The sequence below is a fragment of the Xiphophorus hellerii genome, chromosome 14 (genome assembly GCF_003331165.1).
Source record: "Xiphophorus hellerii strain 12219 chromosome 14, Xiphophorus_hellerii-4.1, whole genome shotgun sequence".
NCBI classification, from domain to species: Eukaryota; Metazoa; Chordata; class Actinopteri; order Cyprinodontiformes; family Poeciliidae; genus Xiphophorus; species Xiphophorus hellerii.
In genome coordinates this window covers 25,448,834-25,475,258 of record NC_045685.1, presented here as the reverse complement: position 1 = coordinate 25,475,258, position 26,425 = coordinate 25,448,834, and the positions used below count along the sequence as shown (strand labels likewise).

General features: G+C 39.1%; 4 protein-coding genes across 4 annotated transcripts; all 4 read left to right on the top strand.

Annotated features, from left to right (window-relative positions):
• Nucleotides 1–4: 4 nt before the first annotated feature.
• On the top strand, nt 5–26,040 carry LOC116733247 (E3 ubiquitin/ISG15 ligase TRIM25-like). The gene is made up of 3 exons (XM_032584028.1): nt 5–1,154; nt 19,294–19,417; nt 25,955–26,040. Exons 1-3 carry the CDS (start codon nt 537–539, stop codon nt 26,038–26,040), a joined length of 828 nt encoding a protein of 275 aa, XP_032439919.1. The 5' UTR covers nt 5–536.
• On the top strand, nt 2,212–7,518 carry LOC116732993 (tripartite motif-containing protein 16-like). Its single transcript, XM_032583613.1, has one exon. It carries the CDS (start codon nt 5,300–5,302, stop codon nt 6,974–6,976), a length of 1,677 nt encoding a protein of 558 aa, XP_032439504.1. The 5' UTR covers nt 2,212–5,299; the 3' UTR covers nt 6,977–7,518.
• On the top strand, nt 9,394–11,380 carry LOC116732994 (tripartite motif-containing protein 16-like). Its single transcript, XM_032583614.1, has one exon. It carries the CDS (start codon nt 9,418–9,420, stop codon nt 11,083–11,085), a length of 1,668 nt encoding a protein of 555 aa, XP_032439505.1. The 5' UTR covers nt 9,394–9,417; the 3' UTR covers nt 11,086–11,380.
• Nucleotides 13,807–17,084, top strand: LOC116732995 (tripartite motif-containing protein 16-like). Its single transcript, XM_032583615.1, has one exon. It carries the CDS (start codon nt 14,175–14,177, stop codon nt 15,837–15,839), a length of 1,665 nt encoding a protein of 554 aa, XP_032439506.1. The 5' UTR covers nt 13,807–14,174; the 3' UTR covers nt 15,840–17,084.
• Nucleotides 26,041–26,425: the final 385 nt, after the last annotated feature.

The window sequence follows — 26,425 nt, the reverse complement described above, 5'->3', positions numbered from 1 at the left end:
TTGAGATTTTGTTTTGCCCTCTGGAGGATTCAGTAGTTCTGAAAAAAATCAAAGAATGACCCAGACATGTATTCTAATGGCAGGACACTGGTTTCTTTCAGCTGTAATGTTTTCTGTATTTTCCCTGCTTAATTAAATTTAAACAACAGTCAGAATCTACTCCTTCAAATTTTATTCTCTTACTGATGAGGTAGAATCTCCAGGATGAGAATAATGACACGATCTCGTTATTTTGACGTAGAAAGGTTACTTCCAATAAATTGAGCTCAGAGCTTTAATTCAGGGAGTTTAGAGTATATCAACAATTAAAAAGCAGCAGAAAGGCGAGTTGAATAAAACCAAAGCTTTCTGTTCACTTGAGCTACCTACCTGTCTGGACTTGAAAGAACATACTTTCTGTTCCCTCCTCATGTTTAATAAGGCAGTGGGTGTAACCATAAACATTCGCTGCAGAGACATGTTGTGTTGATCAGAGTTTAAGCCAACTTTACTAGTGAACAGTTGAAATTCAAACATCCCAGGAACTGAGAGGGAAAATGGCTGAGAGAGGAGATCATCTGAACAAAGAAAAATTCTTCTGTTGCATCTGTTTGGATCTACTGACGGATCCGGTAACTATTCCCTGTGGACACACCTACTGTATGAACTGTATTAAACACCACTGGGATGAAGAAGATCAGAGGAGAATCCACAGCTGCCCTCAGTGCAGGAAAGAGTTCATACCGAGACCTAACCTGGAGAAAAGCTTTATGTTGTCAGAGTTGGTGGAGGAACTGAAGAAGACAGGACTCCAATCTCCTCCAGCTGATCACTGCTATGCTGGACCTGATGATGTTTCCTGCGATGTCTGTACTGGGAGGAAGAGGAAAGCTGTCAGGTCCTGTTTATCATGTCCAGCTTCCTACTGTAGAGATCACCTCCAACCTCATTATGATGTTCCTGGATTAAAGAAACACAAGCTGGTGGATCCCTCCAATAACCTTCAGCAGAGGATCTGCTCTCGTCATGATGAGGTGATGAAGATCTTCTGTCGTACTGATCAGCAGTGTATCTGTTATCTCTGCACTATGGATGAACATAAAGGCCATGAAACAGTCCCAGCTGCAGCAGAAAGAGCTGAGAAGCAGAAGGAGCTCCAGGAGAGTCGACAACAAATCCATCAGAAAATCCAGGACCAAGAGAAAGATGTGAAGCTGCTTCAACAGGAGGTGGAGGCCATCAATGTCTCTGCTGATAAAGCAGTGGAGGACAGTGAGAAGATCTTCACTGAGCTGATCCGTCTCCTCCAGGAAAGAAGCTCTGATGTGAAGCAGCAGATCAGATCCCAGCAGGAAACTGAAGTGAGTCGAGTCAAAGATGTTCAGGAGAAGCTGGAGCAGGAGATCACTGAGCTGAAGAGGAAAGACGCTGAGCTGGAGCAGCTCTCACACACAGAGGATCACAACCAGTTTCTCCTCAACTACCCCTCACTGCCAGCACTCAGTGAGTCTACACACTCATCCAGCATCAACATCCATCCTCTGAGACACTTTGAGGACGTGACAGCAGCTGTGTCAGAGCTCAGAGATAAACTACAGGATGTCCTGAGAGACACATGTAGAAACGTTGAACTGGCAATCACTGAAGCTCTTTCAGAACCAGAACCAAAGACCAGAGCTGGATTTTTAAAATATTCACAGGAAATGACTCTGAATCCAAACACAGCAAACAGATTTCTGTTATTGTCAGAGGGGAACAGAAAGGTAGAATCAAATCATGAACTACAACCTTATTCTATTAATCCAGACAGATTCAGTGATTTTTTTTCTCAGATCTTGAGTACAGAGAGTCTGACTGGACATTGTTACTGGGAGGTGGAGCTGAGAGGCAGAGGAGTTGCTGTAGCAGTTTCAAACAGGAACATCAGCAGAACCGAAGCATTTGGTTCCAATGACAAATCTTGGTCATTATATTGTGACTTAGACGGTTACATATTTCACCACAATCACATTTTAACTCCAGTATCAGGTCCAGTTTCCTCCAGAATAGGAGTGTACCTGGATCACAGAGCAGGTATTCTGTGTTTCTACAGCATCTCTGAAACCATGACTCTCCTCCACAGAGTCCAGACCAGATTCACTCAGCCTCTATATGCTGGAGTTGGGATTTACTATTATGGATCCTCTGCTGAGTTCATTAACCTGGATAGTCAGCAGTGATCTGAGGTCCAATTGGTTAAAAACAGTGTTTTAGTTTCAGTTTCTGTAGTTTCTATCATTGTTGCTGAGAGCTTCTCTGCTCAGAGATCAGCTGTCTCTATGGAGATACGTTATCATCTTGTTTGTTATTTTGTTGATGTTGGAGTTTGTCTGGGTGCTGCCCCTACCTGTTTCTGTTCAGCCATGGAGACAGTCACTGCTCAGGAGGATTTTGTCCACCTAAACTAATTATATTCATATTTGTTTTGTCAAATCAAATGTTGCATATTCAGGTCTGCAGATAGAAACTAATTATCCTCATCAATCAAGAGAATTTTACAGCACAGATCAGATTCTGGGTCAAACTGGTTGTTGAAATGAAAAAGCAGATATGTGGACAAAAATATAATCTTAAAGTTTTTGTGGTTTATATTTTATTTTGTGTTGGCAAGTAATAATATTCTTAAAGTGAATTGTTGTATGCAATGGTGTTTGGCTGCAAATGTTGATGTAATTAGGAACTTAAGATCTCTAGAGATCATTTAAATCTGTTCTGCTTTGGCTGAAATGGAATTATTCTCTTTACTATATTTTTATGATTATATATACTATATTTATATATATATATAGCTGCATTTGTTTTGTTTGTTTTTTATTCTGCTTTTATCCTAAAAACACAGCAGGATTTTTGTGTCGACCTCTATTATCGCCTCATCATCACCGTGAACATGATTGTTTCCTCAGTCCTAGAAACCAGTAATATCTTTAATAGTTCCACTTTTTCATGTTTTTCTGTTTGTTTCTTTTTTTTCTTCGTTTTGGTTTTGCTGTTTGCTGGTTTTTCTTTTCTTCCTGTTTTTATCTCTTGGTGGGAGACGTCTGTGTTTGTGGGGCTAGTGTTGACCTTTGACCTAAATATGGATTCTGATATTGTTGAAAAGGAAACATGTTTGAGATTTGTACTCCAGTTGACATAAATCTACACATTTGTGATGCAAATGTTACCTGGAATATTTTAGATAACACTTTGAACTGCAAGGGTTTACAGAACAATGCGTGTTTGTAGATTTAACATGTAAGATTATAATTACGTGATTTTAATAATGGATTACTTTGAATAGGCCGGTCTGAGCCACTCCGGCCACTACTGACCTTTTATGATGAAAGTATCAGCCTGAAGGTTTTTAACTATTTCTTTTGGCCGTGCTACAGGACAGATATCGACGGACAACTAAACAATCTCATCAAATTTAAAGTAAGATTACATTTTTTTAAATAAAGGATGCAATTTTAATAGGTTCCTAAGAGTTACATTTTCTAAACTGACATTAAAATATGTTTTTTATATCTCTGATGGTTTTTCTGATTGAAAGGATTTGTTTATGCTTCGTAGAAGGTTTTGTCTGGAGTTTTTAGTGAGTTAGCAGTTAATAAGCAGCACAGGTGATATTTTATTTGAACTATTTTGAATGCCTGTCTGGACTTGAGAGCTGCTGGGCTGCACATTTCAAATTCAGTTTCCCTCAAGTCTTTGGTGTGTAATTTACTGTGTGAATGTTGTTTATTCTCACAGTTTCATGTTTATATCTAAGCAATTATTTTTATAACCATATTTAGAAGAACAGAGTAACACACTTTAAGCACTAATCTGGTACTAAAATTCAGAAAACGTTAATTTCTATGTATAAAGAATAAATATCTCTAATGAGCTGACTGGTTGTTTATGGTGCTGTTAAGTAAACCAGAGATTGTCACCAGGAATAAGGATTAGGGTGATGGCATTGAGGCCTTCCAGCCTCAATCAGGACTTGGAGCTGATCACCAGATTTTATTCCACCAAAATACCAGAGAAAACATCCAAAATGCTGGTCAGTGATTACAAGAAGGGCTTCCTGCTGCCATGCCAATAAAGATATTACTGCTGATAACTGAGGAGCGGGTAAAGACATAGAAATAAAATGTTATCATTCCTTGACTCCCATAAAGACTCTCTATCCCCCCTCACTCTGCTGAACCAGGTTTAATTTCATTTATTGATTCATTCCAGACATGACCATTGTGTCAAGCATGTCCACATTAACAATAACATAAATATGTGCATCTATATATGTATACATACATGTGTGCAAACACACACATTTGAACATATAAAAAAGAAAATCCCTTATAAAATGTATATCAATCAATGCATCTACTTTAACAGAATGCATAGAAGAATAAATCTGTAAAGTATATACCCAAGGTGCACACATCTGTCCACCCCTACATACCTATCTACACACACACAGTATAAATGATACATAAATCTGACTTTTCCTTTATTTGTTCATTGTTAGAAAACACTGGTGAAGCAACCAGTCAAGAGACACTGAGGGACATGTCCATGTGTGGGGATGAGAGGAAGGCTTTAGTCAGGATGGGAGAAACATCATGATAACATGTAATCTCTGAGCTACATCTGCAGATAAATCAACCTGCGGAGCCAGAATCTCGTCTCCAGCACCTTCCTGCTGAAAGGCAGAAGACATCAGAAATACTTACACTGAGGCTGAGGTCAAAGACTCAGGGTGTGTTGAAGTGATGGATGGGCTACTGAAGCTGCCTGGTGTCGGAATATTACCGGAACAACTGTGATAGCCTATTGTAGTCTGTTTGGGTTAATTAAAGAAACATAGTTTGTTTAGCTCTTGTTTGTTCAGTTTCAGGAGTCTGAGTTGCTCAGGAGTTGTTTTTGTTAGTTTGCTTTAATGTGAATTCAGTCCACTCAGTTTAATGCATCATTCACAAAACTGTGAAAAGGTTTTCATTGGCAAATTTCATTTTTGAATATTTGATATGTGAGCTCTTACTTTAACTTTATATAGAACTTAAAAAGTGACTGGTAGGTGGGAACAACTAAGGATCAGAACCTAGAATCGTTCCTCTTTATCACGTATGCGGAAAAAGGCACCAGAAAGGGTTAATGTACCTTCAGGAAATCAGTCCGTCTGAAAATATATCGTCTTCCTGCTATGAAATAGTGATTCCAGTTTATCCACATATTTTTTAAGTGGGTGTAGCTTGCACCTGTTGACAGTCAAGGTTGTCTGAGTCAAACATTTTCATTGTAGCTGAGAGGCAAAATGGCTTGGAGAGGAGTTCAGATAGACTTAGAATCTATGTCCTGCTACATCTGTTTGGATCTACTGACGGATCCGGTGACTATTCCCTGTGGACACAGTTACTGTATGGACTGTATTAATGACGACTGGGATGGAGAAGATCAGAGGAGAATCTACAACTGTCCTCAATGCAGGAAAGCCTTCATACCGAGGCCTTTCCCAAAGAAGAACATCATGATAGCTTCTGTAGTCGATGATATGAAGAAGACTGAATCCCAAGCTGCTGTATCGGATCACTGCTATGCTGGACCTGAATATGTGGCCTGTGATGTCTGCACTGGGAGGAAGAGGAAAGCTGTCAAGTCCTGCTTATCCTGTTCAGTTTCTTACTGTGGGAATCACCTCCAACCTCACTATGATGCTCCACCTTTACAGAGGCACAAACTGGTGAATCCCACCAATAAGCTTCAGCAGAACATCTGCTCTCGTCATGATGAGCTGATGAAGATCTTCTGTCGTACTGATCAGCAGTGTATCTGTTATCTCTGCAATATTGAGGAACATAAAGGCCATGAAACAGTCCCAGCTGCAACAGAAAGAGCTGAGAAGCAGAAGAAGCTCCAGGAGAATCGACAACAAATCCATCAGAGAATCCAGGACCAAGAGAAAGATGTGAAGCTGCTTCAACAGGAGGTGGAGGCCATCAATGTCTCTGCTGATAAAGCAGTGGAGGACAGTGAGAAGATCTTCACTGAGCTGATCCGTTTCCTCCAGGAAAGAAGCTCTGATGTGAAGCAGCAGATCAGATCCCAGCAGGAAACTGAAGTGAGTCGAGTCAAAGATGTTCAGGAGAAGCTGGAGCAGGAGATCACTGAGCTGAAGAGGAAAGACGCTGAGCTGGAGCAGCTCTCACACACAGAGGATCACAACCAGTTTCTCCTCAACTACCCCTCACTGCCAGCACTCAGTGAGTCTACACACTCATCCAGCATCAACATCCGTCCTCTGAGACACTTTGAGGACGTGACAGCAGCTGTGTCAGAGCTCAGAGACAAACTACAGGACGTCCTGAGAGACACATGGACAAACATCGAACTGAAGGTCACTGAGGTGGATGTTTTATTGGCAGAACCAGAAGAAAGTAACAGAGCTAGATGTTTAAAATATTCACAAGAAATCACTCTGGATCCAAACACAGTACACAAAAATTTAGTTTTATCTGAGGGGAACAGAAAAGTAATATTTGTGTACCAAGAACAATCTTATCCCCATCATTCAGACAGATTCAGTGATTATTATTATCAGGTTCTTAGTAGAGAGAGTCTGACTGGACGTTGTTACTGGGAGGTGGAGATGAGAGGTGGAGCTGGAGTTGGAGTAGCAGTTTCATACAAAAACATCAACAGAGCAGGAAGATCAGATAAGTGTTTATTTGGATTTAATAACAAATCTTGGTCATTATATTGTGACAGAAACAGTTACACTTTTCATCACAACAACATTGTCACTCCAGTATCAGGTCCAGTTTCCTCCAGAATAGGAGTGTACCTGGATCACAGAGCAGGTATTCTGTCTTTCTACAGCGTCTCTGAAACCATGACTCTCCTCCACAGAGTCCAGACCAGATTCACTCGGCCTCTGCATGCTGGAGTTTATGTTCATGCCGACTCCATTTCAAAGTTCATTAAACCGAAATAGTCAGCAGAGATCTGAAATTTAGTTGAAGGTGTGTATTTTAGTTTCAGTTTCTTTAGTCTCTGGCATTGATGAAGAAACATCACGACTGCCATTTCTTCACTGCTCAGAGAATCACCTTTCTTTATGTAGCTACTTTGTGATCCTGTTTGGGGTTTTATTGATGGTGGGGTTGGTTTCAGTGGTGCCTCTTCCTGCCATGGAGGCTATCAATGCTCATTTTGATTCTCCTTAAATAATTACATTTGGTCTGACAAAGTAAGACATGTAAATGTTGTTCTAATCCACATGATCATTAATCAGGATATCAGTCATTGCTTTACTGGACAAATTCTGGCTGAACCTGATTGTAGAAATTAATTTAAAAGTAGAACTGTACAGAACAAGACTCACTGTCTGCTTTATTCAGACACAAATATTGTTACAGAGCATTTTGAGCAGACAAGTGGTCACGTTCTTAAAATGTTTATATTCATTGATTTGGGGCTGTAAATGTATTCATTGGGAAATGTTTTAAAATAAAAAAACTCTGTAAATCCCTAAAATTAGCTTAGGTTGTTATTGAAAAGTGATGTTCATTTTCCTCTCTGTATTAATGTGTTTTTAGGCGTTTTTATTTCTAAATCTTTATGTTTTTTCTGCTCTTAGTTTTAAAAGTCCTAATAAATTTAGAATCTAATGCTCTTAGATATTTGTATAACAAATATCAATTTCACATGACTCATCGTCTTTAGTTCCTGGAATTAATGTTCCAGAAATCTTTATTGTAGTTATTTAATCAACAAATATTTAATTCAATAAAATTAACCAACATGGCTGACACAACATACCTCATGGTATTTCAAGTGCATCAATCTTCTTGCAATACATAACTTCATTTGAACCAATCCTTGGAAAAGGCACCCTCTGCTTTGTAACGCTGCCATCTTGTGGACAAAAATGTGCAACTACCAGTTTTGGGCTAGAACAAGCTGACTAAAGTCAGGACCTGTGAAGGAAAGCACGAATGGGTCGTGATTGAAAATCAGTTAAACTTCATCATTAGGAACATTTATTTCTGAGTTGTATTTAGATCCAAACAAAACCAACATCTACTAAATGGACTTCCTGACGTGTGGAAACTTTTCCTCTGAGAGAATAAAACTCGACTAGAGAGAGACATGCTGTAAATGGTCCGAGTATAGAAATGTATACTTTTGAACAAGATTTAATACCAAAGTAATTGTTTCTCTTTTAGCATCTAAACATCCTGGCTGTTCTTTTTCTCTCTTTGGGGTTTAACTCACAGCTGATGAGGAAGACAGAGTCTGGGGACGACCCAGCTGAGAGCAGCACCACTTCCCATCTAATTCAGATGTGAATTATAGAGCTGAAGCAGCTTTCCCTGGTTCTGTACCTGTTGTTGCACACATAGACCGTAGCTCTGTAAACAAGATCATCAACTTGTAAATGGATGATAGCAATGGCTGCCTGACCTAAATTTCAGTCAGACGTGACGCTACAGGTTCAAAAGTCACATTAATTGAGGTTCAGTGCTTAGTTACAGGTGTGGCTTTACAGACTGTTCTTTGAATAGTTCCTTTATGCAGTTGTTGGTCTAATTTGAAGAGCAGTTTGTTTTTAATGTTAAGAATTACCTTTTTATCTGGGGATTACTTGGTTTTTTATAACTGACAAACTGCTGTCAGAATAAGAGAAAGTGATCATGAAATCTGGATCTACATTTTAAACTAATTTAGGACTAATCCCAGCTGAGAATCCTCTCTGAACTGGACCCTGAGCTAAATGCATCTCGCTGTCCAGTAGCTGACAGCATGTTGAGCTGTGGAGGCTTTGGAGCGTGTCTGACGCAGAAGAAGAGCATCCTCCTTCACTCATACAATCTTGCTGACTTCTGATCACTTCAATTTGAAAAATGTTCCCTGATTTCAAAACTTTAGCTCCCGTTTGTAATTCCAGAGTCCAGTGGGGCTGCAGGGTGCAGATTCAGCCTCCAGATCAATATCAAAACCCTGAGACATTTGATTACGCACGAGTGGGTGAACTGTTCATGTTCATAATATAACTGTGTTGCATGTATTTATCTGCTTGATTGTGTAATGACACAATGTGGACTCTCTGTTCAACTTGTTGAATATTGATTAAACTGAATGGCACAACCTCTCGGTTGGGTTTGTGCCTTATTAGAGGCACAAAACAAGGAAACGTTTCATGCGACAAAATTACAGTTTGCCTGTTTGATTTGCTTCAAACCAGTGAGACCCACTTTTGTTCAGCCTTATGTTTATTGCCCAACCCTTTAGATATCACAGGGCAAAACAATAATGGCAGAGCTCAAAGTTTAACTGAATGAATCACATGACTGGACTAAAGTTCAAACTAATTAAACCTAACCCTAACCCTATGACATAAAACTCACACAGTCATTGTTGCTGAGAAGCAAAATGGCGCAGAGAACAACGCAGCTGGAGAAGATCACCTGTTCCATCTGTCTGGATCTACTGAAGGATCCGGTGACTATTCCCTGTGGACACAGCTACTGCATGAACTGTATTAGACGATACTGGGATGGAGATCAGAGGAGAATCTACAGCTGCCCTCAGTGCAGAGAGAACTTCAGAAGAAGACCTGCATTGAGAAAAAGTACAATTTTATCAGAGTTGGTGGAGGATCTGAAGAAGACTGGACTCCACGTTGCTCCAGCTGATCACTGCTATGCTGGACCTGAAGATGTGGCCTGTGATGTCTGCACTGGGAGGAAGAGGAAAGCTGTCAAGTCATGTCTGGTTTGTTTTGTTAATTACTGTGAGAAACATATTCAGCTTCATTATGAATTTCCAGCTTTGGCAAAACATAAGCTGGTGAATCCCACAAAGAAGTTCCAACGAAACATCTGCTCTCGTCATGATGAGGTGATGAAGATCTTCTGTCGTACTGATCAGCAGTGTATCTGTTATCTCTGCACTATGGATGAACATAAAGGACATGAAACAGTCCCAGCTGCAACAGAAAGAGCTGAGAAGCAGAAGAAGCTCCAGGAGAGTCGACAACAAATCCATCAGAGAATCCAGAACCAAGAGAAAGATGTGAAGCTGCTTCAACAGGAGGTGGAGGCCATCAATGTCTCTGCTGATAAAGCAGTGGAGGACAGTGAGAAGATCTTCACTGAGCTGATCTGTCTCCTCCAGAAAAGAAGCTCTAATGTGAAGCAGCAGATCAGATCCCAGCAGGAAACTGAAGTGAGTCAAGTCAAAGATGTTCAGGAGAAGCTGGAGCAGGAGATCACTGAGCTGAAGAGGAAAGACGCTGAGCTGGAGCAGCTCTCACACACAGAGGATCACAACCAGTTTCTCCTCAACTACCCCTCACTGCCAGCACTCAGTGAGTCTACACACTCATCCAGCATCAACATCCATCCTCTGAGATACTTTGAGGACGTGACACCAGCTGTGTCAGAGCTCAGAGACAAACTACAGGACATCCTGAGAGACTTGTGGACAAACATCTCACTTAAGATTGCTAATGTGCATGTTTTACTGACTGAACCAGAACCAAAGACCAGAGATGAATCCTTAAAATATTCACAAAAAATTACTCTGGATCCAAACACGGCAAACATGAATCTGTTATTATCTGAGGGGAACAGAAAAGTAACATCAATTGACCAACAACAGTCTTATCCTGGTCATCCAGACAGATTCACTGTTTTTCTTCAGGTCCTCAGTAGAGAGAGTCTGAGAGGACGTTGTTACTGGGAGGTGGAGTGGAAAGATGGAGGAGTTTACGTTGCAGTTTCATACAAGAACATCAGTAGATCAAAATTGTCAGATGAATGTAGGTTTGGATCCAATGAAAAATCTTGGTCTTTAGAATGTCACTGTTCCAGAAATAGTTACATATTTCATCATAACAACATTAAAACTCCAGTACCAGGTCCAGTTTCCTCCAGACTTGGAGTGTACCTGGATCATATAGCAGGTATTCTGTGTTTCTACAGCATCTCTGAAACCCCGACTCTCCTCCACAGAGTCCAGACCAGATTCACTCAGCCTCTGTATGCTGGGATTAGACTTTACTATGGATCTTCAGCTAAGTTTATTAAGCTGAAATAGTCATCTGAGGAAGATGGCCTTACATTTCTAGAGTTAGCTGAGAAGCGAAATTTCTCCTGATTATGTAGAGAAAACCTGGTAATGAATTGAGTTATTCAGTAAACTGCATTGATTGGATTCATTAAGATGATGCTTTGTATTTTCTCCATATGAGACTTTATGCAACTGTCATGATTGACCTTTTGTTTTACTTTCATGATTATATCAATGTGATATTTTGTTGTTAAATATGTGCATTACCTGAATTTATCTGACATTTAGCATATTTTAATAAATCTTTCATACCAGTAAACAGTAGCACAATAAAAACAGAGATGACACCTTTCTAAATGGTTTTATATTGCTTTTATTTCTAATTTTATTTGTGGAGAAACGGACTTTTGTAATATCTGTTACTAAAAGCAATTGACCCGTTGAGCTACATTTAATCCTTTCAGCAACAGAAATCTTGACCATGAATCAAATCAACTAAACTCAATTTGGCCACTTGGTGGCAGCAAAACTCAACATAAAAGGGTAAAAAGAATCAATCAACAAACCTGTCAGAAAGAAAACAATAACTGAGTGGATAAATGAGCAGTTATACTTTACCTTAAAGACATTAACCTTAAGCAAAGGGACTCACTGAAGGGACTTTATTTCTCAGCCAGAGGGTTGACCTTTCTTGTCACCCTCTGTCATTACAGGGTCAGAGGTCATAAAGACCTAACAATGAACTTATTCTTCTCGTCCTGATCTGACAGCCGGCCCTGTACGACCAAGTTTACATGCAAACCCTCTCCAGGGCCAGATGATCTCAATAAACCCTTTGGGGTCGTCATACCCCAGCCCCGAGTCCCTGAATTCCCCCCAGAGTTGTGTGGAAAATTGGCCTCAAATGGTAGCAGAGGCCGATGTTCCACACTCTGCATTGAAAACCAAAGTTCTGGAGCCTTTTAGCCGTCTGCTTTGGCTGGAGTGTCCCACGTGGTCATGCCGGGTTCGATTTTAAAGAACGGGATTGCATGATCAAAACAAGACCACCTTTTTCTTTGCAGCCCCAGAAATCACCCCAGACACTTCAGGGAAAGTATCATTAAGGGTTAGTAGGCAGTCACTAAGAATAGGCCTGAAGTGTGGCTGATCCCTCTGCTTCAGTTTTCCCAGGCATTCACTCTGGATAAAGGTTTGAAGAGCAGGATTGCCCGATTAAAAAGAGCCTCGGTAGCCCACTCCTATCCCCTCCAAGAACCCTAAAGGAACCCCAAAGTAGTTTTGGAAAGATAATGGGTCACCAGTAATACTTTGTATTGAGACTGGGAGGCCGCAACTGGTTTTTTCACTTGGACTTCGGGGAGGTGGGGCCGATTCATGCTTACCGCGTGATTCTTTTTTTTTTAAGAATGGGAATGGCCGATCAAAAAGGATAAATGTTTCACAGATTAGGCCCTGCAACCAGTCTCCCATTTCATTTGGGTGGAATATTCTCTTTAAGACTGAAAATGTCTTCGCAGAATCCAGCAAATAAGTTTTGTGGTCACTCTAGGAGGGGTCTTTATTTCTGATGAAGGTCTAGGATCCTCGACAGGTTTGGGTGGCAGAATTTAGGAAAACAAAACGAGTAAATATCTTCCTATGCTCCATAGAACTTTACTGAATCCTAATTCCTGTGGTTTTAAACATAAAATAAAGATATTTTAGCTTTTACCTTTGTCAATACACAATTTCTGTAACAGAAAGTCTTGCAGGTATCTTGTACAAATACCGTTTGCAAATGTATGGCCAATCTATTCCTCAAAGGGAAAGGTTTATTGGATCCTTTATTGTTTTATATCCTAAGGATATAAAACAAAATAAAATAATTTGATCAATTAATTTGATCAATTAATTTATTACCGTAAGTGAGTGACTCTCCAGATAACAGTATATTGAGTTCTTTGATCCCAACATTGGAGCAAAACCTTTTAATAGAAACCGTGGGATCGAGAAAAATAATAAGGTTAATAATAATGAGTGAGACTTTCTGGATCTTTATTTCTCCTGAGAAAACCTTCAGTGTGTTGGCTAAGACACATTTATCAAAGACAAAACATGATAGCATGACACGAAGACCAGATTAATAATAAACTACCTGATAAACTCTTCCACCACCGTCATTTATGACATTCTGCAGCCGTCGTCATCCACCCAGTCCAAATGAACTGCAGCAATTTCAACACTAAAGAGCTGATTAGCTATTTATATAAGTAGATTAGATAAAACTTTGAAAAAAGGTTAATAATCAAACATAAGTGCTTCACAAAAATCCCTCTTTGATCCAGTTTATTTTCTTTGACCTTTATTTTACCAAGTTAGTTGGCTGAGAACAAATTCTCATTTTCAACACCAAGCTCTTCAGGAAGCATCAAATTACAAAACAACAGAACATCACAAAGCAGGAAACAAGAATGAAAAGCAACTTCTAGTCTATGTATCTAAAAGTCAAGTACTAAACTTCCTCATTACTGGCAATGAGGAAGTTTTCCCTGATACTGTGGCTGATTGTTGCTCACATGGAGACCAAAGCTCTGCAAACTGGATCATCAGCTTGTAAATCAAAGATGTTAAAGTTCTGCTGCAGGTTCCTTTATTTAAGGTTTTAGTAACAGGTGTGGCTTTAGAATAGAATATAAATATAATTTATTGTCCCACAATGGAAACAAATCCTGTGCAAGAGCAGCAAAGTGGCAGGTAAATGTTCTGTAGTTGCTGATCTAATAGGATCTGCAGTTTGTTTCTTTTTAGTTAAAAAATTAATTAAACATTAAAAATAAAAAAAAAAACACAAAACATGGGACAAAAGCTGCTACTGTTAAAGAAATAAGCATTCAGTTTCTGGTATGAAATACTGTACCTCTCTTCCTATAACTAAAGTCATGCGAGTCTATCTTCTTCCTGCTATAAAACACCACAAGCTCCACTTTCTTCACTTTGATTTATATTGCCCAACCAATAAACAATAGTGGCAGAACTCAAAGTCTGACTGAAAGAAACACAAGTTCAGATTAAAGTTCAGTCATTAAACCTTTAAGACAGAGAAACTCACTCAGTCGCTGTTACTGAGAGGTGAAATGGCTCACAGAGGAGGTCGGCTGGAGAAAATCTCCTGCTCCATCTGTCTGGATTTCCTGACGGATCCTGTGACTATTGCGTGTGGACACAGCTACTGCATGATCTGTATTAAACAATCCTGGGACACAGATGAGAAGAAAGTCTATAAATGCCCTCAGTGCAGGAAAACATTCACACCGAGGCCTGTCCTGGTGAAAAACGTCATATTAGCAGAGTTGGTGGAAGATCTGAAGAAGACTGGATTCCACTCTGCTCCAGCTGATCACTGCTATGCTGGACATGAAAATGTGGTCTGTGATGTTTGTACTGGTAGGAAGATGAAAGCTGTCAAGTCCTGCCTGGTTTGTTTGAATTCCTTTTGTGAGAATCACCTTGAAACTCACAATGACGACCCTGAATTAAAGAAGCACAAGCTGGTGAATCCACCCAAAGAGCCGCTACACAGCATCTGCTCTCGTCATGATGAGGTGATGAAGATCTTCTGTCGTACTGATCAGCAGTGTATCTGTTACCTCTGCTTAATGGATGACCATAAAGGTCATGAAACAGTCCCAGCTGCAGCAGAAATGGCTGAGAAAAAGAAGAAGCTCCAGGAGAGTCGACAACAAATCCAGCGGAATATAGAGGACCAAGAGAAAGAAGTGGAGCTGCTTCAACTGGAGGTGGAGGCCATCAATGTCTCTGCTGATAAAGCAGTGGAGGACAGTGAGAAGATCTTCACTGAGATGATCCGTCTCCTCCAGGAAAGAAGCTCTGATGTGAAGCAGCAGATCAGATCCCAGCAGGAAACTGAAGTGAGCCAAATTAAAGATCTTCAGGAGAAGCTGAAGGAGGAGATCGCCGACCTAAAGTGGAAAGACGCTGAGCTGGAGCAGCTCTCAAACACAGAGGATCACAACCAGTTTCTCCTGAACTACACTTCCCTGCCAGACCTAAGTGAGTTTGTACACTCACAGGGCATCTATATGCATCCTTGGAAAAACTTCAAGGATGTGATAGCAGCTGTGTCAAAGCTCAGAGATCAACTGCAGGATCTTCTGGCAAAGACTCGTACAAACAGGTCCGTTAAAGTCAGCAAGGTGGAGGCTTTAAAGTCAGAACCAGAACCAAAAACCAGAAATGAGTTCTTAAAATATTCACAAGAAATCAGTCTGGATCCAAACACGGTGAACACAAAGCTGCTATTATCTGAGGGGAACAAAAAAGTAACGAGAAAGAATAAAAAACAGTTTTATCCAGATCATCCAGACAGATTCACTGGTCACTTTCAGGTCCTGAGCAGAGAGAGTCTGACTGGACGTTGTTACTGGGAGGTGGAGTGGAGAGGAGACAGAGTTGGAGTAGCAGTTTCATACAAGAACATCAGCAGAGCAGGATTGTCAGAGAAATGTGAGTTTGGAATGAATGACATGTCTTGGTCATTTGACTGCCGAACAAAGAGTTACACAATTTATCACAACAGAGTTGAAACTCCAGTACCAGGTCCAGTTTCCTCCAGACTAGGAGTGTACCTGGATCACAGAGCAGGTATTCTGTCTTTCTACAGCGTCTCTGAAACCATGACTCTCCTCCACAGAGTCCAGACCAGATTCACTCAGCCGCTACATGTTGGGATCTGGCTGTTTTATGTTGACTCCTCTGCTGAGTTCATTAAGGTTAAATAGTCAGCAATGATCTGAGGTTAAAATCTGTCCTTAAGTCTCATTCACTGTAAACTCAATGTCATTTCTTCACTGCTCAGATCAGCTGTCTTTATGGAGCCACTTCGTCATTGTTTTTTGTTGATGTTGATGTTGGGTCTTGTCCCGTCTCTCAAATTAAACTTTATCATAGCGAGTTATTTTTGACAGTCCAGACTGTTCTGCGGTTCTGTTAGCATGAAGCCAACTTCTGCTCCATTAGACTCTGTTTTTAGACAAAAATACAATCATGAAGGTTAATCACTTTTTTCTTTTTTAGTAATCAGTGGTCCATTGTATTGTTTAGTTCTGATTGTTATATTGTGTGAAGACTGAGACTGAGACTGTGTTTATCCTGTTAATGATTAAATCTATGACGTGTCGGGAAACTGAGCCGACTGCATGCGGCGTCACATGGAGTCTTACATCTGTCTGAATAAAATCCCTCTGATGTAGAAAAACCAATGAACAGATCGACTGTGGTCACGAACACGTGACCGGACCCTGGAGTTAAATTATAATAAATGTACTTTTTCTAAAAATGCTTTGCGGATTCAGTGTTTTGAGTGAATCTCTGCTGAATCTTATTTGGTTTTTCCTGCCATGTGTGATTCAGGCTTTAATATTTCAAAGTGAAGAACATTAAATTGTCAGTAATGCAGACTTGGTGTCTAAATGCACAGACACTGGTCAGTTTTAGATGTGATTTATTTTTTCATATGACTTTTAATAAACTATCACTCACTGGGAAAAGTGTAAATGATGTAAATGAGAATTTAGATTCAATTTAATTTACTCATAAGTGATCGAATTACGTTTTATTTTGGTAAGCTGTGAAATTGATTGATATATGAAAATGTTCTGTGTAAATTAAGTAAATTTTGATCAAATTCATTTGTACCTTCAATGAAATGAAGCTTAAAATCAATAAGTACACTTAAGATTTTCAATCACGTTTATCATCTTTAGTGGCGTCAGACCCCTGGCAAAAACAAATCTGTCTTTGTTTTTAAAAAAGTCACAAAACATTATTTTTCAGCATTTGTTTATCTATGCAAATCAAAAACCTGAAATGGAATAAAAAGTGTTAAGATCTACTTTGATTTGCTTAAACATTAAGCTGTAACTAAGAATTGTTTTTGGACACAAAGTGTAAATTTTATTGAAATCTTAATTCTTAGTTTAGTTTGTTTAAAAAAAACTTATTTGAATAAACTCTTACCAAAAACATGTCTAGTTGATTATTGAACCATCTTCTTTTACTTATTTATATTCCATTGACATGACATTTCAGGATTAATAAGTAAATGAGCTGGTTGCCTACATGCAAAAAGGCACAAAAACAAAACCTGTAACCAGAATCCTGCCTGCATGACCAGGGAAAAGGCACGTATGTGGAAATGAGTGAGTTTTTGTTGAATGGATGTATGTGAGCGAGTTGTCATGACTCTGGGAGAACATTGGTCCAGACAACAAACAGGAAGTAAAGAATAAAAACTGGTAACACTTTATTTGACAGGGTGTGAATAAACCTGACATGAAACGAACATGAAGGAGTCTTTATGAATAAATGACTGTTGTTATGAAGTGTCAATAATGACACTTTAATGAAAAGTTGCCACTTTTAATGGACTTTTAATGCAACTTTTAAAGCAACTTTTTGTTAAAAGTGTCATTTTTTACTGAATGACGCTTCATGACATCAGTCATAGACATTCATAAAGACTCCTTCATGTTCATGACAGGGTCATGTCAGGCGTATCCACACCCTGTCAAACAAAGTGTTACATAAAAACCATAAGCAAACTGCTCTGCTCTAAAGAGACTTTTCATTGGGATTCTTTACCACACACACCTCACATATTCACAAAAGAATCGGAGTCCCAATGAAACAAGAGACTTCCCATCGATACAGAAAGCGGACTTACATTGGACACATTCGCTCACAAACACAGACAGGAAGTTTAGATCTCACCCAAAGTGATTCTTAGGACAAATGTGCTTTACAAGTGAAACATGGAGGTTGGGAGAAGCTGTGAAAATGACCAAACTGTGGGAGAAACTGACCTGTTTCCAGCACCATCCTGCTGAAAAGACTTCAGACATACTTAAAGTCTCTATGAGTGACACAAAGTTCAAACGCTGAGGTGTGTTTGAGTGTTGATTCTGTTGGATCGGTCCTGCTGGACTTGTTTGACCAGAAACAAGAAACATAATGTTGTAATGTAACTTATACAAATGTGACGATCTATTAAAGTTTGTTTAAATTAAACGTGGAGACTTACCTTGTTTACTTGCTTCAGAAGATTTCTTTTACTTTGAGTTGTTCAGTTGGAGGTTCAGAGGTCACGTTTTATTCAGAAGTTGATTTTAATTGTATTTCCTGAGTGTTTCTTTTTCTCAGGAACCTGTAATGTTCCTGGGCTTTTTATTAATGTTTCTATTGCGGCGTCTGAAACCCAGGATGTTTATTCGGATCATGTTGCTTGGTGCTGAACGGGCCCTCGGAGTGAGCAGCGGTTTGGGGATGTAGATCTTTGGCCACCATTATAGCAAATTAGAAATGCTTTTAAAAGACACATGAATACAGCATTTAATGTGAGATTCTTTTATGGTTGAAAAGAAATTATCTCAACTATCTGTGTTAAACTGTGTGTAGTCATCACAGTGAATATTAAATTGTTTATCTTGTTCCAAAAGAAAGCTTTGATAAGTTTCTATGTTTCATATCAGAAACAAACTGTTTTGTTAAATAAAATATTTTTATTCTACATTTCCTAGGGGTATGAATATGTTTAGGCTAAACTCTTTCAGGAAATATACTCAAGAGTTAAACACACCTTTTGGAAATGAGTCAGTCTTAAAACACGTCTTCTTCCTGCTTTGAGACAGATATTCCAGATTTTCAACATTTCTTTACTCATCTATAAAGCCTGTGAGTAATTAAGACCTGCTGAGAGTCAACAGTCGTCTGATTTAAACGTCGTTGCTGCTGAGAGGTCAAATGGCTCAGAGAGGAGTTTGTCGGGAGGAAATCTCCTGCTCCATTTGCTTGGATCTACTAAAGAATCCGGTGACTATTCCCTGTGGACACAGTTACTGTAAGAACTGTATTAAAACCTACTGGGATGAAGAACATCAGAGGAGAATCCACAGCTGCCCTCAGTGCAGAAAAATGTTCAGATTTAGGCCTATCCTTGTGAAAAACATCATGCTAGCAGGACTAGTGGAGGATCTGAAGAGGACTGGACTACAAGCTGCTCCAGCTGATCACTGCTATGCTGGACCTGAAGATGTGGCCTGTGATGTCTGCACTGAGAGGAAGATGAAAGCTGTCAAGTCCTGCTCTTCCTGTGAGAATCATCTTCAACCTCACTACGATGCTCCACCATTAAAGAAACACGAGCTGGTGAATCCTGGTTTTAAGAGTCGACAACAAATCCATCAGAGAATCCAGGACCAAGAGAAAGATGTGAAGCTGCTTCAACAGGAGGTGGAGGCCATCAATGTCTCTGCTGATAAAGCAGTGGAGGACAGTGAGAAGATCTTCACTGAGCTGATCCGTCTCCTCCAGGAAAGAAGCTCTGATGTGAAGCAGCAGATCAGATCCCAGCAGGAAACTGAAGTGAGTCGAGTCAAAGATGTTCAGGAGAAGCTGGAGCAGGAGATCACTGAGCTGAAGAGGAAAGACGCTGAGCTGGAGCAGCTCTCACACACAGAGGATCACAACCAGTTTCTCCTCAACTACCCCTCACTGCCAGCACTCAGTGAGTCTACACACTCATCCAGCATCAACATCCGTCCTCTGAGACACTTTGAGGACGTGACAGCAGCTGTGTCAGAGCTCAGAGATAAACTACAGAAAATCCTGAGAGACACATGGACAAACATCTCAACAAGACTCACTGAGGCTGAGAGTTCACTGACAGAACCAGAACCAAAGACCCGAGCTGAATTCCTAAAATATTCACAAGAAATCTCCTTGGATCCAAATACAGCAAACAGATTTCTGTTACTGTCTGAGGGGAACAGAAAAGTAACAAGGGTAGAAGAACAACAGTTTTATCCTGATCATCCAGAAAGATTCACTGGTTGTTGTCAAATCCTGAGTACAGAGAGTCTGACTGGACGTTGTTACTGGGAGGTGGAGTGGAGCGGAGGAGGAATTGAAGTCGTAGTTTCAAATAAAAACATTGGCAGAGCAAGGAGATCAAATGAATGTGAGTTTGGATTCAATGACAAATCTTGGTCATTAAATTGTACCACAGACAGCTACACTTTTTATCATAACCTTATTAATACTCCAGTACCAGGTCCAGTTTCCTCCAGAATAGGAGTGTACCTGGATCACAGAGCAGGTATTCTGTTTTTCTACAGCGTCTCTGAAACCATGACTCTCCTCCACAGAGTCCAGACCAGATTCACTCAGCCTCTATATGCTGGATTTGGTCTTTTCTCCTTATTTTCATATTATGGTGAAGCGACTGCTGAGTTTGTTAACTTGAAATAGTTTATTTAGTCTCCATCTTTGTTGTCGTTTCTTCGTAGCTCAGAGATCTTTATGGCTCTGCTTGGTCGTCCTATATGTTTATATTGGAGTTTGAGTGACTCTAGTTATTTATTTATTTTTTTTACCCCTCCAGGGGGTCTTTTGTGGGCTCTAGTGTCCCTTATATGATAGTAGGCTGACAGGAAACGGGGAAGGAGAGGAGGGAAGACATGCGGCAAATGTCGTCGGGTCCGGGAGTCAAACCCGCGACGGCCGCGTCGAGGATTCAAGGCCTCCAAATACGGGTCGCGCTAACCGCTACGCCACCACGGCACGCCCACTAGTTAGTTATTTTTGATGGTGCAAACTGCCTTGTTGTTTAGTTAATATAAAGTCACCTTCAGCTGCATTACTCTATTTTTAGAACAAGGAAATTGTTATTTATTTAATAATCCTGGTCCATTGTATGGTTTAATGGTGATTTGTGCTACTTTGTTCTGTTATTTGTTGTTTTATTGATGTTAGAGTTTGTTTGGGTGCTGCCCCTTCCTGTTTCTGTTCAACTATAGATGCTATCACTGCTCAGAAGGATTTTATTCATCTGATATTTATTTACATTTTTCTCTTTGTCGGACCAGATATTGCTGTTCTATCCGTGTGCAGATGAGGTTCTATCACATGTAAATATTGTGATTTTTTTTTTATAAGTGGTTTAGTGAAAACAGAATATTTATGTTTGCTTTGTTAGGTTAAAAATCAATTACTGGTTTATATAACACACAAATACTATGAATGAATAAATAGTTTCAGTGTTTTTAATTTCTTCTTTTACTATTTTATTATTTATTGAAGTGTGGTTTGTTGAATATCAGATCTCGCTGTTCAAATACTTTTAGTTAATGGCTTGATTTGTAATTTGTTTTGTAATTTGTTTTGTCTCAGATAAACTGGCTGCAGGAAGAAGATTATGTTCATATAAATGAATCAACTTCTTGTAATTCTAGTTCTTAGCTTTTACATTCCTTGAATTACTGGGGAGGAAGAGGAGCAGCAAACGCTCCTCATTCAGTCCCAGAGCCAACAATGGCTACAAGCTAGTTTTCCTCTTCCACATTACAAAGCACTGAAACCTCTGTTGGTTGTTTTTTAAATAATCCATCTCAGTTTTTATTTTGTATCTGACCTTTTTATCTTATTTATTGTTAAATAAATTCATGTTGACACTAAACTGATTCCTTAAATGAACCTTTTAATGGTAGCTTTGATTCATTTGGCTTTTCTCAAAGAATCCACACTCCTGTGGTCATACTTTGGACTTTCTTTTGATTTATTGAGTGTGAAGAATTAGACGTACTGCCCCATAACTGCATCCTGTTTGACCTTTTTAAACTACCTTTGAGTTTATTTCAACTAAGCACTGAAAACCAGAGATAAAATATAATTATAATATATTTTTATATACATAAAAATACAAATTGAAAACCATTTTGGCACTACCACAAAAGCTAATTATCTCCACTACAGACAATTAGTGCCAAGGAGAATTACGCCTCCTACTCCCTGAACCAGTCTATCACAAGTTAAATATTAAATATGCCTGTTTTATGAGGGAAGAAAAGACACTGATGGAAAAACCCTTTCATTCAGTATATTTAGTAGCCAGCTGACCTTCCTTTGGGTTCATAATGTTGCAGCAACTTCAGATTATGGCAACGTAAACTGTACTTTTCATCCTATAAGCTGCAACTTCTTCTCAACGTAACGTCTATTTTATAGCGTTGACTTCATCCCTAGTTAGTGCGTGTGGGGTGTGTGTGTGTGCGTGTGTGTATGTGTGTGTGTGTATCTGTCTACATTTCTTCTATTCACCACTAGATGGAGCCTCTGTACCACACCTGATCCAGACTGGCAAGCATGGACTTCTACAAAGGAGTTTCATAATTCTAGTTTTTCCAAACCAGTACGTAAATATAAATTAGTAAATATATTACATACACAGTCTTCAGTTTGCATTAATAAAATTTATGGGTTGTATTATTGACCTCTGACATTAGAGAGGATAGTTTTTGTTTCCTTGCTGAGAAAGAAACAAACGTTTCAACACGTCTCAGATGCAGTTTAGTCTCTCTCCACTGTGTGTGTGCGTGGGGGTGTGTGTGGGTGTGCGTTTGTTTCTAATACCTGGTGGGGACCTTTTTCCTGACATACTACGTTGTGGGGACACACTGCTCCTTGTTGGGACCAAAGCCTGGTCCCCACAAGGGGAAACGCTGTTTTTGGGTCAGGGGTCAGATTTAGGACTAAGGTGTGAATTGAGTTTTGGTTAGGGTTAGGGTAAGGGTAAGGCTGAAGAAATGAATGGAAGTCAATGTAAAGTCCCCGCAAAGATAGCTACGCAAACTTGTGTATGTGTGGGGGGGGGCGTGTGTGTGTGTGTGTGTGTGTGTCGCATCCAGGTGCCACAATGTCTCCTGTGTTGTTGTCTTTATAAACAAACTGAACGCCACAACTGCTCCCATCGGCTTGTTTCTGTGGGACGACAGAGAGCAGGAGTCTTGGTAATGATTAACATGGAGCTTGTGGTGAATCTCAGTTTTATTTTGCATTTCTTTAGTATTTATAGAAACACTTGGAAGACAAAAGTTTAACCATGCATTTATTTATAGTAAGCACATGTCTAAACGTTAAGCTAGTGCTAGTCTTTCCACAACTAGCCAAATATATAATTTAAGCGGGAAAAGTGACATATTTGAGATTTGTGTAACCTTATATCACAACATATTAATGCTTCAGATGTCTCTGTTAGGGTAGACAGTCAGCAAACACCAACAGCCAGAAGTAATATAACATTTAATTATGCTAACCATTAGATCAGACCTAACAGCTGTTAATACGCTTCAGTGGTAAAGTTACTGTAAACTCAATAAATTGTATTTATACTGTCTGGCATGTAAAGCTGTTGAAAGTGGACATTTAAATGTCTTGCAGCTGCAGTCAGGACTTGACTTTGTCTGGTGAAGTGAATGTAAGCTGTCATTATGAAGGCATAATAAGTGCTTTAAGCTCAGCAGCCTGTATTTATCTTATTTTGAAGTGAGAAAGGAAGTTGTTCTCGAGTTGTCCTGTTGCTTCAGCTGGGTTAAATACTTTAAGATGTTTATGTGATGTGTTTATATATTCAGAAGAAAAAAGAAATGGCAACAAAGTGAAAAATAAGTTATAATATCTGGTAAGTACTGTAAAAATAGAGACCAGCTAAATGTTGGCTGCTAGGAATGCTAAAGTTTATATCAATCTCCGGTAAACTTAATGGATGTTTCACAGTTTTTAAGGAATTTTGATTGAATTTAAATGAATATCTGGAATTTAAATGAGTTTATTTTATTAGTTTTACAATTTTATTTTATTAGTTTATGTGAAAACAAAGAAATGGAGCATCTTTTTTCTGGTGGTCCGCGGGCGCCCCTAGTGGTCCGCGAGGTACTGCATGTAAACCGCCGTTTATTTGCCGTGACGTCATCTCAAAGCGCGACGCTACAGCTAGCTTACCGAAGGATTGTGATTAAAAATGATAATAAATAAGTGGCTTGAAAACTCAAAAGAAAAGCTGGAGATACCGGTGGAAAGGAAACAACTGCAGGAATATAAATATGATCGGAGAGTATTGATGAGTCGATTCTATTTGATTCTTTTGAACGAGTCCCAGTTGGTGAGAACTGTTCTTTGTCTTTTATGAGTTTGCTTGCTTATATGACATCATATGTCAACAGCTATTGTTATTTTTATTTATTTAAAAATTATTAAATTAAATTATTTAAATACAATTGATAGAATTGGGTGGATAATTTTTATATTTAATGGTGAAGAAAATGATTTTAGTTTCTGCCAAAGTAACTCATGTCTATTTTTCTTTTATTGTGCTTCTAAATTACAAATAGCCCTAAAATGTTATGAATTCGCTGCTTATTTTTGTTATTTCCATGTGTTTGACATAATTGGAAAGCTTAAAATCCACACTTTATGAATCTGTAAATAACTCAAAATGCACCAAATTGACTTGTTCATGGTTTTGTTGTCATATTTATAAAACAGCTCCACTTCTCATCAGTTAAGACACTAATATTTCCACTTTAGGTTGTATATACTAACATGTTGTGTTACTGTGGGGCATTTTCAGTTTAGGTGGCCCGTGAATGTTTGTTAAACGGGTTAAATTAAATAATCCTGGTGATGTGGGCATAGATGTAGAGATTTTTTAACTTGTTATAAATGAAATAATCTGCCAGTGGATCTAGTACTTTTAAATAAATATTCCAAGACTTTTTGACCTGAAGGAAACGCCTATATTTTGCTGAAAATGTTAGTTTTGTCTTATTTCCATTGTACTAAGATATTTGAACTGGAAACTACTCAAAAATACTTGGTGAGATTTTGTTTTTACAATTATTGTTCATTTTATCTTTTATGTTCTTAATTGTAATTTATATATTTACTGAATGCTTCATGTCTGTACGCTATGAAGCTGAAATCCTGCCAATAATCTGATTCTGATTTTGAATGGGATTGTGGTGAAATCCTCAGATTGTAACAGTTATAGAGCAGACAGTAGGTGTGTGTGCAGGAATGTGCAGCAGTCGACATTCCCCAGACTCAAGTCTCAACTGTTGCATCATGGGAAATGAAGTCTGCTCCCATGGGAACTGTACTGATATCTTGTATTTGTGTCTGCCTACAGAAATCTAAAGAAAACGAATCCGTATTTCTCAGGATGTAAGGATGTCAGTTTTTTTTATTTTCTGACTTAATCAGGTGTAACTGCGGATGAATGTTAAAAAGGATCTTTGCTCATCCGAATGTGCTTCTTATGCGCGAGGCAGAAAGGAAAAAGTGGGGCACTAATCTGGTGAGAAAGGTTGGCAATCTAAGAGCTTTTTTCCTGGATTACTACACATATAAGAGATTAAACTCCCCCATACGCAGCGCCACACATACATTCCTCCAGACGAATTACATTAATGCTGTCTAATACTCCAGAGTTTATCTTTGTGTCGAATCGGTTTTAATGTGTGCGTCCTCAGCCTCTGGTTGTTAAACGTGGCGATCATGCTACGGTCAGATGACCGGCGTGAATAAAAAGCGCGTTAGAGCCTCAGTGGCATGTCTGGTATGCGAACACATCTCCCCTTACAGTTTGAGTCTGAAGGATGAACCTGATGATCAGACGAGGCGTTCAAGTTTCAGCCGCTGAGAGAAATATTTACATTTCTACTCACTTTACAGATAGAATGGGGTTTTTTTGGATACTGGAGAAATTTATAATCCGTAGTTTCGCTTGTTTTTCTACCTGAAACTAGAAAGATTGAGACTCAGAACTTCACATTTAGTTTGAGTCAAATTTTGTTCAATTTATTCAACACAAGTTATCGAAATAAAGTCAATTTAATTCAATCTGCTCACCTCTTAACCTGTTTGTTTGTGTGAGATTTTATTACCGTTCAAGCTGCAAAAAACTTAATATCTTGTATTTTTCCCATTAAACTTTTAGTCTCGTTTCTCAATGGACGTGAAATAAGACGAAACTAACTCTTGGTTCGTTTCTGTAATCCTGCAGCAGCCCTGCTGAGCAGGCTGGAAAAACCCCAGAAGGCCCATGTGAGCGCTGCAGATATTCTTGTCCTCATTTATGATTCTCTGTGAAACAAAAAACAAAAAAAACACAGAGCAGAGAGCTTGAAGCAAGAAAGGTGCAGAAAATCTGTCCTGTTTGATATTTACACACCAATGAATTAATGTTTGTTGTACTTTAAAGTCCAGCTGCACAGATTTGTGGGAAATGTGGGAATATTACAGCAAAAATATAAAATGTTATCAGTTATTTTGGTGTAGTTTCTGGTTCAAATATCTTAGTACACATGAAATTAGACTAAACTAATTTATGATGGATGACGAGGCTGAAACAGGTGACAAAAATAATGAGTCTTCAAAATTTAAACTAAAGAGATAATCAACTTTGTTTCCCCGATAAACTGGTTAATAGGTTAGATAGGGTCCTATTTTTATGTTTCTGTGCAAATTTTGACAT

Bases quoted from the DNA above. Each gene is read 5' to 3' on its own strand.
- LOC116732994 (XM_032583614.1), top strand. From the start codon at position 9,418: ATGGCGCAGAGAACAACGCAGCTGGAGAAGATCACCTGTTCCATCTGT.
- LOC116733247 (XM_032584028.1), top strand. From the start codon at position 537: ATGGCTGAGAGAGGAGATCATCTGAACAAAGAAAAATTCTTCTGTTGC. The intron at 1,155-19,293 runs ATCCATCAGAAA...AGTCGACAACAA, and splicing joins TCCAGGAGAGTCGACAACAA to ATCCATCAGAGAATCCAGGA. The intron at 19,418-25,954 runs GTCTCCTCCAGG...GTAATCCTGCAG, and splicing joins GATCTTCACTGAGCTGATCC to CAGCCCTGCTGAGCAGGCTG.
- LOC116732995 (XM_032583615.1), top strand. From the start codon at position 14,175: ATGGCTCACAGAGGAGGTCGGCTGGAGAAAATCTCCTGCTCCATCTGT.
- LOC116732993 (XM_032583613.1), top strand. From the start codon at position 5,300: ATGGCTTGGAGAGGAGTTCAGATAGACTTAGAATCTATGTCCTGCTAC.